The sequence below is a fragment of the Phyllobates terribilis genome, unplaced genomic scaffold (assembly GCF_046119375.1).
Source record: "Phyllobates terribilis strain yellow unplaced genomic scaffold, ASM4611937v1 Scaffold_4__5_contigs__length_816908805, whole genome shotgun sequence".
Classification (NCBI taxonomy): domain Eukaryota; kingdom Metazoa; phylum Chordata; class Amphibia; order Anura; family Dendrobatidae; genus Phyllobates; species Phyllobates terribilis.
In genome coordinates this window covers 618,920,049-618,938,535 of record NW_027362764.1, presented here as the reverse complement: position 1 = coordinate 618,938,535, position 18,487 = coordinate 618,920,049, and the positions used below count along the sequence as shown (strand labels likewise).

Genomic DNA, 18,487 nt, shown 5'->3' with positions numbered 1-18,487 from the left:
ATCAGATTTATCATGAATTCTAATGAATATTATTCTGCGGTAGAATATACAGTACATTTTTCCTATGGAGACTGTAGAATATTTATGATATAAAATATTCTTAAAGACTATAAAAAATACATGTATAGAAGGAATAGATGAAAATATATCCTTCATACCATTGCAGAAACTATTCCCTTGTCAATTGCCAAAGCAAGATTCCGGATGTGATGACTCCTGAAAACACGCACCTTTCCTCTCTTCACCAGAACGTCAAAGAAACCTATATGATTTTAAGAAAAGTTAATACTGGATTATAAATGTATGTATCTGCATTCTGCAATACAACTTCAAAATGAGGTATAAAGGAATAGACATCTACAGGTTGTCCTTGCATGTAGGAGTTATAGTCTGATAATAGCTGAAGAGTAGAGATGAGCAAATCAATTTCATGTGAATCAAATTTGTGTTTGTAGACCCCAATAATTTGCGATTCGATTTGCTTGAATCTCCAGATAAAAGCCCACCACCATTTTACACAAGAAGTGGATTCCATCAGCCAGAGAACTCTACAATGACCTCAGGTGCGGCCATGTGGGCCTCCCCATGCCCTGCAGCTAACACATGGTATGGCCAATCAACAGGGACTATAATATTCAGCATTAATCCAGAGACAGGAAATGCATTAGCTATTTTGCCATTTTGTAGTGAATCTGGATAATAGTAACATTATAGCTCACAACTTTGTAATAAAGACGTAATAATACAGCATTGAAACACTGAATAAACATTACAGATGATGTGTGACAGCACAGCAGTGAAATCCATTCCCATCGGTTTACCCTTAACCATATAAGGTGAGGTCACCACCATATATAGGTTGTCTGATACCTATAATGCCTTTTAAGATATCTATCTTTAATCCCTAACTAGTGTTGAGCGAGCATGCTCGACACTGCTCGGTACTCGCCCGAGCATCGCACTACCCGGGATGTTCGGCGAGCACCGAGCATTTCCGGGTTACTCGGGCGGGAGCTCGGGTCTCCGCCCGGCACGTTTGGCGCTTTTTACAGAGCCAATGAACATGCAGGGATTGCCAGCCAGTCACTGGAATGCCGCAGCCATGTTGTTTGTGGGCATTACAGTGATTGGCTGGCCGCACAGTGTCACCTCGAGTATTTAAAACCGGGCGCCGCCATCTTGGACACAGTCGCTCCGGATCAGCCAGTGTAGGGTCAGTGCTGTTGAGCTAGGGAGAGATTTATACTGCGAAATAGTTAGTGTAGGGTCTCTAAAGCCTGCCAAATCAAACAAACAATCCTTCTCAGGACTAATATCCATCCCAGATATCAGGCAGGCAGGAAGCAGGCTGTATAGGAGACGCAGTGGTTATACCAGCAAACGCTGCATTACAGTCCTGTGTGCTCCTGTTGGTCAAATTGCTAGATTTATCACCCCGGTCTCAGGGGCAAGGAAAAATTATTTTTTTTTTCATCTAAATCCTGTACTTTTTTTTCCTCAGTCAGACTGTCCAAATACGCGTCTTATTAACCTTTTGATATCCCCCCCCCCAAAAAAAAAATTTAGTGTGTCTGTGACTGTTCAGACACCAATATATCTGTTTAAAAGAGTCTGGTGTAGGCCAGAAAAATATAACTGTGGTTTTTCAGTTCCACGGGTCAAATCTCTGTATTATCCTGTTTATGGCATTTTTTGCTGTACAAAAAAACGTAATAGTGTCTCCCTGACTGGTGAGACACCAATATATCTGTTTAAAAGAGTCTGGTGTAGGCCAGAAAAATATAATTGTGGTTTTGCAGTTCCACAGGTCAAATCTCTGTATTATCCTGTTTTTGGCATTTTTTGCTGTAAAATAAAAACGTAATAGTGTCTCCCTGACTGGTCAGACACCAATATATCTGTTTAAAAGAGTCTGGTGTAGGCCAGAAAAATATAACTGTGGTTTTGCAGTTCCACGGGTCAAATCTCTGTATTATCCTTTTTTAGGCATTTTTTTCCATAAAAAAAAACGTAATAGTGTCTCCCTGACTGGTCAGACACCAATATATCTGTTTAAAAGAGTCTGGTGTAGGCCAGAAAAATTGAACTGTGGTTTTGCAGTTCCACGGGTCAAATCTCTGTATTATCCTGTTTTTGGCATTTTTTGCCGTAAAAAAACCCGTAATAGTGTCTCCCTGATTGTTCAGACACAAATATATCTGTTTGAAAGATTCTGGTGTAGGCCAGAAAAATATAACTGTGGTTTTGCAGTTCCATGGTTCAAATCTCTGTATTATCCAGCTTTTGGTATTTTTTCCGTAAATAAAAACAGTAATAGTGTCTCCCTGATTGTTCAGACACAAATATATCTGTTTGAAAGATTCTGGTGTAGGCCAGAAAAATATAACTGTGGTTTTGCAGTTCCATGGTTCAAATCTCTGTATTATCCACCTTTGGGTGTCTTTTACATAAAAAAACAGTTTTGAGTGTGTTGCTGACTGTTCAGCCCCAAATATATCTATTAAAAAAGTCTGGTCTACGCCAGTAAATTAGAACTGTGGTTTTGCAGTTCCCATGTTCAAATCACTGTATTATCCAGCTTTTGGCCTGTTTTATGTAAAAAAAAAAAATAGTGTCTCCCTGTCTGTTCAGTCACAAATATATCTGTTTAAAAGATTCTGTTGTAGGCCAGAGAAAGAGAACTGTGGTTTTCCTCTTCCACTGTTCTAATCTCCTTTTTATTACCCTTTTCGATTGATAGTGCGAGTGTAAGCTATTTTACTTCATTTACAATGGGCAAGGCGCGTGGCAAGGGACGTGGAACTGGACGTTCTGGTGATGGTGCGTGTAGAGGACGGGGCCGTGGCCAAGGTGAAAATGTGCCACAACCAACAGCCACATCTTCTCGCTCCCAGTTCTTGACCGAATTACTAGGGAACCACACTACAACACCAGTATTGCGAACTGATCAGTGTGAACAGGTTATTAATTGGATAGCAGATAATACTTCCAGTTACCTGGGCACCACCACATCCAGTGTGTCTTCCACACGGTCAAGTTTTAGTAGCCGTGAATCTCGACTGCATACTCCTCCTCACCCTGATGCTCCTTCCTCCCACCATGCCGAGTGTCGTCAGACAGCAACTGATCCCACACTTGGACATTCTGAACAGCTGTTCAATGGTCCATTTCCATATTTGTGCCCCTCGCCTGCTCCGTTTGAAGTGGTGGAAGAGGAGATCCCATGTAGCGATGCCCAAATATTTGAATAGCCACGGCCACAGGAAGTCGACGCTGGCAATTTGTCACAAGAGGTGGACGATGACGAGACACAATTGCCACGAAGTGAGTAGGAGGATCGTGGTGTGCAAGTGGAAGAGGAGGAGGTGGTGGATGATCTAGTAACTGACCCAACATGGCAGGAGGACACGCAGAGCAAGGCCAGCAGCATACAGTGGGAGGGAGGCAGAGTACCCCAACAGGCAGGAAGAAGCAGTGTGGTGGCCGCACACAGAAGTCGGGCAACAGTTCCCCGTAACACCAACACGAGGGACGTTGCCAGTACAACCGGTATGTCTTCCAGAGTCTGGAATTTTTTTAAAGACTCTGCTGATAACCCCAAAAAGGCCATTTGTACCACCTTCCATGCCAGCATCAGCAGGGGTGACAAAACTACCAGTCTCACCACCACCAGCATGATCAGGCACATGTCAGCAAAGCACCCGACTTTGTGGGGCAAACCCCAGGGTCCACGACCAGTGTCAGCGGGTGTCACCACTGCTTCTTCCGCTGTTGTGCGTGTAATAGCACCCCCTGTTGTGCATGCAAGGCAATCCCCTGTCCATACTGCATGCAAAGATGCCCCCTCCTCTCAGTCTTCACTTGTTATGGCAGTTTCTCAAGAAACCGCATCAACATCCACATCCACGTCCCACCGCAGCATTCAGTTGTCCATATCCCAGAGCTTTGAACGAAAGCGCAAATTCGCAGCCAACGCCCCACAGGCCACAGTCCTAAATTCGCACATTTCACGACTGCTTGCGTTGGAAATGCTGCCTTTTAGGCTGGTGGAGACGGAATCCTTCTGTAACCTTATGGCGGTGGCCGTCCCTCGGTACTCGGTCCCCAGCCGACACTATTTTGCCCGGTGTGCCATCCCCGCACTACACAAGCACGTGTCCCAAAACATCTGCCGTGCCCTCAACAAAGCAGTTACTGGGAGAGTCCACCTGACAAAGGACACGTGGACAAGTGCTTGTGGCCAGGGACGGTACATCTCCCTGACGGCACACTGGGTAAACATAGTGGAAGCCGGGACCCAGTCAGACCTTGGGACGGAACACATCCTCCCCACACCGAGGATTGCGGGCCCTATGTCAGTCAGAGTTGCCCCCACAGTTTACAGCTCCAGCGCATCATCCTCCTCCTCCTCCTCATGTTCAGCCTCCATCTCAGATATCACCACATCAGTTACAAGCTGGAAACACTGCAGTACTGCCTCAGCCAAGCAGCAACAAGCTGTGCTGAAACTCATAAGCTTAGGTGATAAACCTCACACTGCTTGTGAGTTGTGGACAGCTGTGAAAGAGCAGGCAGATCTGTGGCTGAGACCGCTGAACCTACATCCAGGCATGGTCGTGTATGACAATGGCCGTAACCTGGTGGCGGCTCTGAGGCGAGGCGAGATCACACACGTACCATGCCTGACTCATGTGCTTAACCTCGTGGTTCAGCGGTTTCTTAAATCGTACCCCGAGTTGCCAGATCTGCTCGTCAAAGTACGCCGCCTGTCAGCTCATTTTCGCAAGTCGGCTACAGCTTCCGCCGCCCTTGCTGTGTTGCAGCAGCGTTTGCAGCTTCCGGCACACTGACTGGTGTGTGATGTCCCCACACGTTGGAACTCTACCCTCCACATGTTGCAAAGGATTTGTGAGCAGAAGAGAGCAGTTGTGGAGTACCAGCTGCAACAAGGCAGTCGATATTCAGGTCAGACTCCACACATAAGACCTCAGGAGTGGACCTGGATGTCTGACATATGTACCATCCTGACAAACTTTGAGGAGTCCACCAAGATGGTGAGTGGCGATGACGCCATCATTAGCGTCAGCATCCCACTTGTCTGTCTTTTGCAACGTTCTCTGCAGAGAATTAAAGAGGAGGCATTGCAGCCAGAGTATGATGAGATGGATCAAGAAGCCGTAGCGGGCGATTACACACAGCCCAGCCTCATCTCATCCCAATGTGCATTGGGGGACAATGAGGGAGAGGAGGAGGAGGAGGAAGAACAGGAGCTAGTATCATGCGCTGTAGATGGTAGTACCTGTACAACTGTCATACCGTCGGTTCAGCGTGGGTGGCCTGAGGACAGGGGGGAGGAGGAGGAGGAGGAGGAGGAGAGCATGGTCAGTCATCATCTTGGTGAGGACACGGAAGTCTTGCCCGTTACTAGTCTGGCACGCATGGCTGACTTTATGTTACGCTGCGTTAATCGTGACCCACGCGTTGTAAAAATGTTGGGTGACAGTCATTACTGGTTGGTGACACTTTTAGGCCCCCGCTACAAGGAGAACTTTCACACTCTTATTCCTGAGGTGGAGAGGTCTACAAAAATGGGGCAGTACCAGAAGGCCCTTGCTGCAGAACTGTTAAAAAATTCCCATCTGAACACGCTAGCGGTAGAGGTCACAGTTCGTTGCCCAACCAAGGCATACAGGCGAGAGAGACGCAACTCCAATCCAGCAGAGGCAGGGGAACACTGTCAATGTTCTGGGACAGTTTTCTGAGACCCACTCAGCTTACAGGCCCTGAGGCGCGGGGTACTCTCACAAGGAGTGGAAAGTTTCAAAAGATGGTGAGGGAGTACCTTGCCGACCGTACCAGCGTCCTCCGTGATTCCTCTGTGCCTTTTAATTATTGGGTATCCAAGCTGGACACTTGGAATAAACTCGCTCTGTACATCTTGGAGGTCCTGGCCTGCCCTGCCGCTAGCGTGTTATCGGAGCGTGCTTTTAGTGCTGCTGGGGAAATTGCTGACAAGCTGACCCTTATCAAAATGAACAAGGGCTGGATTGGGCCAGACTTCTCATCACCACCAAATGACAGCAGAGTAACATAAAGTCAAATCTACTGTGTTATTTCGGGAGGCGTATTCCCATGCACCGCTTCACACCCACACATGGGTATACGCTTCCTCATTTTGGCTGTATTTTGCTCTTCTCCTTATCCTCAGCCTCCACCACCACTATACCACCAGGGTGACCTTGGTCCGTGTTGCCAGCATTGCAAGTTCCTCCGTCCTAATTTTTGGCAGCTTTTTCTTGGAAGGCATAGGCAAAGACTATGGGAGCCCCACTCCCCAATAATGGGAATAATGTTTTTAAGATGCTGTACTTCATGGCTCTTCCAAGGGGTATTTAAAACGTCTTGTTAAGCTACTGCGACCTCCACCTCTCTTCCAAGGGGCATTAAAACCGTCTTGTTAAGCTACTGCGACCTCCACCACTTCTCCAAGGGGCATTAAAACCATCTTGTTAAGCTACTGCGACCTCAACCACTTTTCCAAGGGGCATTAAAACCATCTTGTTAACCTACTGCGACCTCCACCACTCTTCCAAGGGGCAGTGATATTGTCTTTTTATTCCACTGTGACCTTCACGTCTCTTCCAAGGGGCATTTAAACAGTCTTTTTAAGTTACTGCGACCTCCACCACTCTTCTAAGGGGCATTGATATTGTCTTTTTATTCCACTGCGACCTCCACGTCTCTTCCAAGGGGCATTAAAACCGTCTTATTAAGCTACTGCGACCTCCACCGCTCTTCCAAGGGGCTTTAAAACTGTCTTGATAAGCTACAGCGACAGCCACCACTTCTCCAAGGGGCATTAAAACCGTCTTCTTAAGCTACTGCGACCTCCACCGCTCCTCCAAGGGGCATTAAAACCGTCTTGTTATGCTACTGCGACCTCCACCACATTTTCAAGGGGCATTGATATTGTCTTTTTATTCCACTGCGACCTCCACGTCTCTTCCAAGGGGCATTAAAACCGTCTTGCTAAGCCACTGCGACCTCCACCACTCTTCCAAGGGGCATTGATATTGTCTTTTTATTCCACTGTGACCTCCACGTCTCTTCCAAGGGGCATTTAAACCGTCTTTTTAAGCTACTGTGACCTCCACCACTCTTCCAAGGGGCATTAAAACCGTCTTGTTAAGCTACTGCGACCTCCACCGCTCTTCCAAGGGGCATTAAAACCGTCTTGTTAAGCTACTGCGACCTCCACCATTCTTCCAAGGGGCATTAAAACCGTTTTGTTAAGCTACTGCGACGCCCACCACTTCTGCAAGGGGCATTAAAACTGTCTTGTTAAGCTACTGCGACCTCCACCGCTCTTCCAAGGGGCATTAAAACCGTCTTGTTAAGCTACTGCGACCTCCACCATTCTTCCAAGGGGCATTAAAACCATTTTGTTAAGCTACTGCGACCTCCACCATTTCTCCAAGGGGCATTAAAACCATCTTGTTAAGCTACTGTGACCTCCACCACTTTTCCAAGGGGCATTGATATTGTCTTTTTATTCCACTGCGACCTCCACCATTCTTCCAACGGGCATTGCATTTCCTCCTAATTTTAGTCAGCTTTTGCTTTTCAATGCATAGGCGAACACTAAGGGAGACCCACTCCCCAATAATGGGTAGAAGGTTCTTAGTATGCTGTAATCCACGTCTGTTTCAAGGGGCATTGCAGTTCCTCATAATTTTTGGAAAGCCTTCCATTCACTGCTTAGGCCAACAGTGCACAGGAGACCCAGTTGCTATAAATGGAAAAAACAGTTTAGTTAAGGCCCTCTGACCTCCATGTCACTTCCAAGGGGCATTGGAGTGCCTCGAAATTTTTGATAGGCATTGCACTCACTGCATGCCCTTTAACTGTGTAGCCGAACCGCTCCTTTTGGTACAGGAACATATCCTACAAGACATGTGTGGTTGACTGGCCTGATATTGATGTGAATGGTCCCTGTTCCTCCTTCTCTTTCTCCTTTGCCACCTCCTCATCCATCATTCATCACCTGAAGATTTGCTTTAACATGAGTCATAGAACAGGGATAGTAGCAGGAAATCATCCAGCAATCCTCGGAGGAGGTAGGATATGTGCCAAAACGCTGACCACCTCAGGCCTAGCCGCTACTACATACATGCGCTTGAATTCAAAGAAAACAAAGCAGACACTAACTTCTATCATTATCATCATGCTCCTCACCTTGGCACTCTCAACTCCCCTGATGGAGAAGCCAGGGCCCACCGGAGGAGTCTGGTTCTCTGGTGGGCTCGTCCAGTGCTGCCCTAAAGCAGGCCGGGCTAAGAAAAGTGTGTAGGGGGATGTTCCAAGGAGAAATGGGGGCAGCTGGGGACCGTTTATGGAAACCCGGCCGCCCCCAGGCGGCTGGGGAGCGTGTGTGGACACCCGGCCGCGGGGCAGCTGGGGACCGAGTATGGACACCCAGCCGCCCCCTGGCGGCTGGGGATCGAGCGTGGACACCCGGCCGCCAGGCGGCTGGGGACTGAGTATGGATACCTCGCTGCCGAAGCAGCCATGAGGTAGTGGCCAGCTTCGGCCTCCTCCAAACTAAAAGGCCCCATTTCAAGTGCAAGCTAGCAGTATGGTATTGCAGCCTGGGGGTGGATGGGTGTTTGGTTGCACATTTAGGCTTGCATTCCAAGAAAACAAAGCAGACGCTAACTTCTATCATCATCATCATGCTCCTCACCTTGGCACTCTCAACTCCCCTGATGGAGAAGCCAGGGCCCACCGAAGGAGTCTGCTTCTCTGGTGGGCTCATCCAGTGCTGCCCTAAAGCAGGCCGGGCTAAGAAAAGTGTGTAGGGGGATGTTCCAAGGAGAAATGGGGGCAGCTGGGGACCGCTTATGGACACCCGGCCGCCCCCAGGCGGCTGGGGACCGAGAGTGGACACCCGGCCGCCGGGTGGCTGGGGACTGAGTATGGATACCTCGCTGCCGAAGTAGCCATGAGGTAGTGGCCAGCTTCGGCCTCCTCCAAACTAAAAGACCCTATTTCAAGTGCAAGCAAGCTAGCAGTATGGTATTGCAGCCTGGGGGTGAGTGGGTGGCAGGCTGCATACTTGCGCTTGCATTGCAAGGAATGGGGGAGGTACAATTGAACACTGCCCTGGGACAAGGACTTGCACGGGGATAGTTGCAAGTCTGCATCTTCTGATGCGGAAAGGATCACTTCAGATGGGCACACTTTTAGGCAGTGACCTGGGAGTCAGAGATGCTTCCAGGGGTCTTTCCCATGCTGTTTCCATGTCTTTTCAGCACTGTATGTATGTGTCACACAGCACATGGCCAGATAAGATTGTAAAATGTTAAAATGACATTTCCCGGTGAATGCATTTGTCACGGTTGAAAGCAATACAAAAGTGCAAAAACGCATAAAAAATGTTACTTGTGAACATAGCCCAAGGTGTGGAGGAGTATTTTTGTTTTTGGTTATTTATTTTACCTTATACACAAGTCTTTACCCTGGAAAGGAAGTTCCTCAACATATTTCACAGGAAAACCATTTCAGTTTCGTTTTTGAACGTTTTATTGTGAGCCCGTTAAAGTGGCTTAATACCTCTGACCACGTTGTTGACAGCAGTGACCCTGGGGGTCAGAAATGCTTCCTGGGGCAATGCCCATGCTGTCTCCATGTCTTTTGAGCACTGTCACTATCGTTTTGGGCACTTTTTAGGCTTTCTACAGACTGCCGGTTGTACCGCCGCAAAAATGCTCGGGTCTCCCATAGACTAACATTGGACTCGTTGCTCGGGTCGAGCACCCGAGTATCACGGCGAGCTCGGCCCGAGCTTCCAGCACCCGAGCATTTTAGTGCTCGCTCAACACTATCCCTAACCACATCTGTAATTTCCTTTATTATAAAATTCCCTACAATTCTTCTGATACTGCTTTTCCTTATATGTGCATTTTTTTTCTTTACTTCCAGGGATGTTTTACTTGATGGGAGACTTACATGAGACATCACAGGAGGCTGGTCCTGCATTCACTTACCCACAGATTCTATTACCCCACGTTAAATAGGGCATCATCATGGGTCTATGATGTGTTCACTTACTATAGTTTTTGTAACTGCCATTTCTTGATGACATCCTATTTTAATGAAGTGATAGAGAAGTGACTACAGCTTCTTTGGCTGCTGCCACACTTCTTTTGTGGCCACCATCCGCAAGTTCAGCGGCCACGATTCTGTCTCCATAACTAGGCTGTGAGTGTAGGGTGCTTGAGACTTTCTATGGATGTCTTTATGTACCAGTACTCACACAAAGAGATTTCATCAGATAGCTTCACTCAACTGCAGAGGCACGTATGAAGATTCCAGCAAGAAGAAGGTTTATTTTCAAGCTGAATTCTTATAGTTTTGCTCAATTACAGTAAGTAAAAAATACTATACTGAACAAGGGATCCAAGACATGAACTTCTTAAAATGGGTGACATACAGAGAATGAGGAAGAAGGGAGGGGTTACTGACATCAGAGTTAGTAAGGTAGACAGGGAGAGAGGGAGGGCAAACTTCTAAAAGGCAAACCTTATTGCATAGCAATGCAACAGCAACAATACAATACCTGTATGATTCCAAAGTCATGGGACATGACAGCCACCGTCACACTTCTTCTGTTCCTGCCACCTACATTTTCAGTCACTGTTGCTACAGTCCCAGCTTCTGATACTGCTGCCTTTTTCCCATAAATGAGACATCATAAGAGGGCAGTGATAGAATCAAGGTTAGTGACAGCGGCACTGCCCCCTGATGACCATTCATTTAAAAGCATTGATAAACAATAAGGGGTGGCACTGCTTTCGCTCACTTTACTTCTATCACTGCCCAATGATGATGGCTCATTTCTGGAAAAGAGGCAGCAGTGTCAAAAACAGGAAAAACAGGGACTGTGGAGGTGGCCACCGAAGATGCAAGCGGCAGGGACAGAAGAAGTGTGGTGGTGGATACTGAAGATACGAGTAGCGGACACAGAAGAAGTGTGGCGATAGCCTCTGGAGATATGATCACTTCTCCATCACCTTCCCCTAAAACAGGATGCCATCAGTGAATGGCCTTGGCAGAAATTGTGATGAGTGACTGAAGTGCCACCCCCTGATGACGTCTTGTTTCGAGGTGTGGGGGGGGGGGGGTTAAAAAAAAAGTAAAGTAAAGAAAAAAATCACATATAGCTATTAGCAAGATAGGGGGAATGATAGGGAATTTTATAAAAAGCAAATTACCAAAGTGGTTAGGGATGAAAGATAGATACCTATGAATGGCATTATAGGTATTAGACACCACTTTAAGGCTATGTTTGTATTAAAGAGCATGAAAAGTGTTCAATACAGCCCTTGGAGACCTGAGTGTAATACGCATGTTTTCAGGGAAATTGTAGGCTTTGAGATTTGTGTCAAAATTGATTTGTTGCGAAGTGATTTTTTTTTTTTAATTCGTTGAAGCTGATGAAGTTTAATTTTTTTCATTTTTAATTTTAAAATATTCTCTCATGTCTAAGGGAGAGCCTCCGGTCTGACATCATCTCACAATGCAGTTGTGAGCTCATGTCAAAAATGGTACACTTTACCCTAACAAAAACACAAACATTTTGAAATAATCAATACTTTGTATATGATACAACCAAAAAGCAAGTCCCTACTAGCTTACTGAAATTAACTCACTAGCTCCACCATTAATCTATCCCCAATCTGTCACTCAGCTGTCCTTTCATGCCTCAAATACCTTCCCCCTCTCTTTCAATCCCTCCACTGTCTACACAGTACACAGATAATACATTTAAAATCCTAACCTACAAAGCTCTTTCCAGTTTATTTTCTCACTGATCTCTAGATACCTTGCCTGACACAACCTTTATCCTATATGTAACCTTATCCCTTCTACCACAGTAATCATGTCCCCACACACCACCAATTGGGATATGTTCACACAAATGCTAAACAGAACAGTTAACACCACGTCTAAAAATATTGAATAAAAAAGCAATTAAAAACTTAATTGGCTTTTTTCAAAGAAAAAAAAATTAGGCTCAGGACAAAAACTATAGTTTTATTTTTTTTTAAAAATTAGATTGCCATAATCATACTGACCCACAGAACAAATCATTTGATATATAATTTTTACTGCACACTGAAGGCTATAAAAAACTAAACCCAAGCAACAATATAATTGTGTTTTTTTTTCCATTTTACCTCACCAAGAATTTTTTCAGGTTTTCAGGATATTGTTTATTTCTGGATTTAAAAAAGTATGAACTCAATCTATAATATTGTAAAAAAAAGAGGATTTTTGGTACCATAAAATCCGTTTCTCATAGTCTTCATTGGAGGACACAGGAAACCATGCATGTAGGCTGCTATCATCAGTAGGCTGACACTAATACTTACACTTAAAGGGGCTGTCAACCACAATGACCACCCTTTCTCAATCTTTATATTTCCCGACAGTAAAATAATAACACCTATACTCACCTCTGGTGCCGATGCCAATCTAGCAGTGATGGCACTGGCTCTCCCGGGGCTCATGTGACATAACAATCACTGCGGCCAATAAGTACTGACATCACTCTTCTCTCCTTCGGACAAATTAGACATCCAGAGGAAATGAGAGAGCAGCCACAGCTATTCAAGGGAGAGGAGAGTGAAGTCAGCGCTGATTAGCCACAGGGATCGCATGACATAACAATGTCATGTGAACCCAGGGAGAGCCAGTGCCGACACCACTGGAATGGTGCCGGCACCGGATGTGAGTATAGGTATTATTATTTTACTGGGGGGAAACATACAGTGGTGGCCAAAAGTATTGGCACCCCTGCAATTCTGTCAGATAATACTCAGTTTCTTCCTGAAAATGATTGCAATCACAAATTCTTTGGTATTATTATCTTCATTTAATTTGCTTGCAAGGAAAAAACACAAAAGAGAATGAAGCAAAAATCAAATCATTGATCATTTTACACAAAACTCCAAAAATGGGCCAGACAAAAGTATTGGCACCCTCAGCCTAATACTTGGTTGCACAACCTTTAGCCAAAATAACTGCGAACAACCGCTTCCGGTAACCATCAATGAGTTTCTAAAGCTGTGTGCCCACGATGCGTTTTTAATCCGTTTCCGCAGCGTTTTTGCAGCTGCGGAAACGCATTAAAAACGCATGGTAGAAGGGCAGCAATGTTCCCCAATGATAATCCGCATGTGCTGTGCACATGCTGCGGAAAGTTCCGCTGCGGATTATCATTGCGGAAACAAACGCAGCACTACCAATTATTTTGCGGAAGTGCTGCGTCTTCGCCGCCATTGACTTGCATTAGACCGCATGGATTACGCATCACTGTATATGTAGATGCGTAATCCAAGTATTCTAATGTGCGGATGGTACCCGGGTGTAGATGAGAGGAGAGTCTCATCCACACCCAGGTACCATTAAAAAATCTGTAAAAAAAAGAATAAAATAAAAAATAAATGTATACTTACCTTCTGTCGGCCCGCGCTGCGCTCCTGCTTGCTTCCCGGCACTTTGCAGTGAATTGAAGGACCTGCGCTGATGTCAGAGTCATGTGACGGGTCACGCAACGCTGACGTCGGCAGGTCTTTCAATTCACTGCTGCCGGCAGCCGGGACCGAGCGAAACAAGACAGCGCGGGCCATCGGAGGGTAAGTATATATTTATTTTTTATTTTTACCACTCTCTCGGGTCACACTATATAAATCCATGCTGTTTGCATGGATTTATATAGTGTGACCTAGTTGTCACAAGCACTTTCCAAGTGATGCTAATCACTTGGAAAGCGCTTGTCAATCCACATGCAGAAATGTCAGTGAATAACGCTCCATTTCCGCATGTCCCTGGCAGGAAAACGCATGTACAATCCGCATGTACAATCCACATGTACAATCCACAATTTTTCTGCCAGGGAGATGCAGAAACGCTCAGGAAAAAATCCTGAGCATTTCTGCATCGTGGGCACATAGCCTTACAATGCTCTGCTGGAATTGTAGACCATTCTTCTTTGGCAAACTGCTCCAGGTCCCTGATATTTGAAGGGTGCCTTCTCCAAACTGCCATTTTGAGATCTCTCCACAGGTGTTCTATGGGATTCAGGTCTGGACTCATTGCTGGCCACCTTAGAAGTCTCCAGTGCTTTCTCTCAAACCATTTTATAGTGCTTTTGGAAGTGTGTTTTGGGTCATTGTCCTGCTGGAAGACCCATGACCTCTGAGGGAGACCCAGCTTTCTCACACTGGGCCTTACATTATGCTGCAAAATTTGTTGGTAGTCTTCAGACTTCATAATGCCATGCACACGGTCAAGCAGTCCAGTGCCAGAGGCAGCAAAGCAACCCCAAAACATCAGGGAACCTCCACCATGTTTGACTGTAGGGACCGTGTTCTTTTCTTTGAATGCCTCTTTTTTTTACTGTACACTCTATGTTGATGCTTTTTCCCAAAAAGCTCTACTTTTGTCTCATCTGACCAGAGAACATTCTTCCAAAACGTTTTAGGTTTTCTCAGGTAAGTTTTGGCAACCTCCAGCCTGGCTTTTTTATGTCTCGGGGTAAGAAGTGGGGTCTTCCTGGGTATCCTACCATACAGTCACTTTTCATTCAGACGCCGACGGATAGTACGGGTTGACACTGTTGTACCCTCGGACTGCAGGGCAGCTTGAACTTGTTTGGATGTTAGTCGAGGTTCTTTATCCACCATCCGCACAATCTTGCGTTGAAATCTCTCGTCAATTTTTCTTTTCCGTCCACATCTAGGGAGGTTAGCCACAGTGCCATGGGCTTTAAACTTCTTGATGACACTGCGCACGGAAGACACAGGAACATTCAGGTCTTTGGAGATGGACTTGCAGCCTTGAGATTGCTCATGCTTCCTCACAATTTGGTTTCTCAAGTCCTCAGACAGTTCTTTGGTCTTCTTTCTTTTCTCCATGCTGAATGTGGTATACACAAGGAGACAGGACAGAGGTTGAGTCAACTTTAATCCATGTTAACTGGCTGCAAGTGTGATTTAGTTATTGCCAACACCTGTTAGGTGCCACAGGTAAGTTACAGGTGCTGTTAATTACACTTTGTGATTGCAATCATTTTCAGGAAGAAACTGAGTATTATCTGACAGAATTGCAGGGGTGCCAATACTTTTGGCCACCACTGTAGATTCACAAGGGGTTGTCTGAATAGTGGACAACCCCTTTAATGATGAAGTGTGTGATTTATACCACTCATTTCCTGGCATACCAAACTAATAAAGCAAACCAAATTCAGGTCTGGAATATTGAACTGATAGAGAAATCCATTTCCAGCATCTCCTATAATGAGGAAATCATCCTTCCATTACCCATCATCCTGTACAAACCACAAAAGAGAAACAGGTTTCTGGGTCTTTTTTGATCACCCTGTAGGAGGAATACATACAGTACAGACCAAAAGTTTGGACACACCTTCTCATTTAAAGATTTTTCTGTATTTTCTTGACTATGAAAATTGTACATTCACACTGAAGGCATCAAAACTATGAATTAACACATGTGGAATTATATACTTAACAAAAAAGTGTGAAACAACTGAAAATATGTCTTATATTCTAGGTTCTTCAAAGTAGCCACCTTTTGCTTTGATGACTGCTTTGTACACTCTTGGCATTCTCTTGATGAGCTTCAAGAGGTAGTCACCAGAAATGGTTTTCCAACAATCTTGAAGGAGTTCCCAGAGATGCTTAGCACTTGTTGGCCCTTTTGCCTTCACTCTGCAGTCCAGCTCACCCCAAACCATCTCGATTGGGTTCAGGTCTGGTGACTGTGGAGGCCAGGTCATCTGGCGTAGCACCCAATCACTCTCCTTCTTGATCATATAGCCCTTACACAGCCTGGAGGTGTGTTTGAGGTCATTGTCCTGTTGAAAAATAAATGATGGTCCAACTAAACGCAAACCGGATGGAATAGAATGCCGCTGCAAGATGCTGTGGTAGCCATGCTGGTTCAGTACGCCTTCAATTTTGAATAAATCCCCAACAGTGTCACCAGCAAAGCACCCCCACACCATCACACCTCCACCTCCATGCTTCATGGTGGGATCCAGGCATGTAGAGTTCATCCGTTCACCCTTTTTGCGTCGCACAAAGACACGGTGGTTGGAACCAAAGATCACAGTTGTTGAAGAGATGTGCCTGCTGCTAGAACTCTGTATGGCATTGACCTGGTCTCTAATCTGAGCTGCTGTTAACCTGCGATTTCTGAGGCTGGTGACTCGGATAAACTTATCCTCAGAAGCAGAGGTGACTCTTGGTCTTCCTTTCCTGGGGCGGTCCTCATGTGAGCCAGTTTCTTTGTAGCGCTTGATGGTTTTTGCAACTGCACTTGGGGACACTTTCAAAGTTTTCCCAATTTTTCAGACTGACTGACCTTCATTTCTTAAAGTAATTTTTCTTTACTTAGCTGTTTTTTTCTTGCCATAATACAAATTCTAACAGTCTATTCAGTAGGACTATCAGCTGTGTATCCACCAGACTTCTGCACAACACAACTGATGGTCCCAACCCCATTTATAAGGCAAGAAATCCCACTTATTAAACCTGACAGGGCACACCTATGAAGTGAAAACCATTTCCGGTGACTACCTCTTGAAGCTCATCAAGAGAATGCCAAGAGTGTGCAAAGCAGTCATCCAAGCAAAAGGTGGCTACTTTGAAGAACCTAGAATATAAGACATATTTTCAGTTGTTTCACACTTTTTTGTTACGTATATAATTCCACATGTGTTAATTCATAGTTTTGATGCCTTCAGTGTGAATGTACAATTTTCATAGTTATGAAAATACAGAAAAATCTTTAAATGAGAAGGTGTGTCCAAACTTTTGGTCTGTACTGTATCTTATTCTAGACTTGACTTTTTACTCTCTTATTATTCTATTCTTATTATTACTCTATTATTATATTATTTTGGTAGAAATGTATAATACAGTACATGCATGTTTGTAAATTTAAGGCTAACGTTACCATATTTATCCTTTTTGTCTCCAAGTGTGTCCACTCTCCCATCTGGAGTAAGTCGTATAAATTTCCCTGTTGCTTTACAATATAACTGTAGGCAGTTCTCGTTCTGATACTTCCATCTCTCAGCAGTCCACTGAAAAGTATATATAAAACCATCATACTATGTTCCAAAGCCTTATAGAACCAAAGATTCCAAGCTTTCACAAATCTGATTTACCATTTCCTTCTTCTTGACTTCGAGTTCATAACCTGTTGAAGTAACAATATCATAGTAGTAAATACAATTCTCCTTAATATATAGTATTAGTTCCAGATTTGCAGGCTTACTGGCTGGGAAATCAGCTTCATCTGTGACGGATAGCTTTTTAACAATTTTCCCATCTTCCTCTCCTTCATCTAGCCACCTAGTAAGAAAATTAAAAATCATTGTCACCTGTCTCAATGGGATTCTCCAACCATAAATTATATAGTTTGCATTTCCCAGATTAAACTGATTAGAGTTCTACATAAGGAATCTCAGCAGAGACGGACATATCATTGGTAGTGTTGAGCCACCCCCGTAGTGTTCGAGTTCGGTTCGGTTCGTCGAACACCTTCGAACACCGTTAAAACCAATGGCAGGCAAACAAAAACACATAGAAACACATAGAAAACACCTTCAAAGGTGTCCAAAAGCTGACAAACTGCTCAGAAGACACAACTAACACATGGAAAAGTGACAAGTACATATAGTCATGCGAAAAGAAAAGAGGTGGAGGAGTAAAAGGAGGGGGAGACACAGATATAGGCATGTCATGCCCTTCTAAAATCCAAAAAGTGAGAAGCCGAGACGGCCAGTCCGCTCCTGCCCGTGCCACCTCCGTGTCGCCGGGTTTGTGCCAGAGCCGCGGTGAACCCTGACGGCCAGCCCCCCTCTCCCAATACTGGTGCCTGTCTGCTGGTGGGTCGAGAGAGCCCCCCTGTGGTGGAGGCAGCTCTAAGCTTTTTAATTTAAATTGTCCCTCTAATTTGAATGAATACACTTTAAATCCATTTACAAGGATCTATTGGAGGGCAAGTCTCATGCCAGCAGCCGCGTAATTCCAGCTCCAGTAGCGTCCACTAAAGCTGCTGCAGTTAAAAAGCTTTTATAAGGATCGAGCTCGGCTGTCCACCGCAAGGCATCCTAGTGCCAGTCCCAGCCCCTATGCCTTGGGGTGCCTCCTGATGCTCTTCACTGAGTATCCCGTGGTCCCGAAGCATTTCCTTTGAAAAAATTAAGTGTCCAAACTACAGGTGGTGTAGCTTGCTTAACAGCCGGGATAATCCGCTGACTAGCAGACACTGCTACTAGGCACAAAGTATTTCCTGGGCTAGATGCAGTTAAAAATTTGTAAGTAGATACTCTCGTTGGATGCTGAGAAAGCATTCCATAGAGTCTCCTGGCACGCCATATATGATTCTCTTA

General features: G+C 45.2%; 1 protein-coding gene across 2 annotated transcripts in view; it reads right to left on the bottom strand.

Annotated features, from left to right (window-relative positions):
* Positions 1-18,487, bottom strand: part of RP1 (RP1 axonemal microtubule associated) — a 1,013,486-nt gene that overhangs the window by 777,930 nt on the left and 217,069 nt on the right. For both annotated transcript variants that reach the window (XM_073679301.1, XM_073679302.1), the window contains exons 10-13: positions 17,368-17,444; positions 17,258-17,289; positions 17,044-17,173; positions 159-262 (exon numbers count right to left, since the gene is read on the bottom strand). In XM_073679301.1, coding sequence (XP_073535402.1) covers positions 159-262; positions 17,044-17,173; positions 17,258-17,289; positions 17,368-17,444 — 343 coding nt within the window. The remainder of the gene's footprint in view (positions 1-158; positions 263-17,043; positions 17,174-17,257; positions 17,290-17,367; positions 17,445-18,487) is intronic.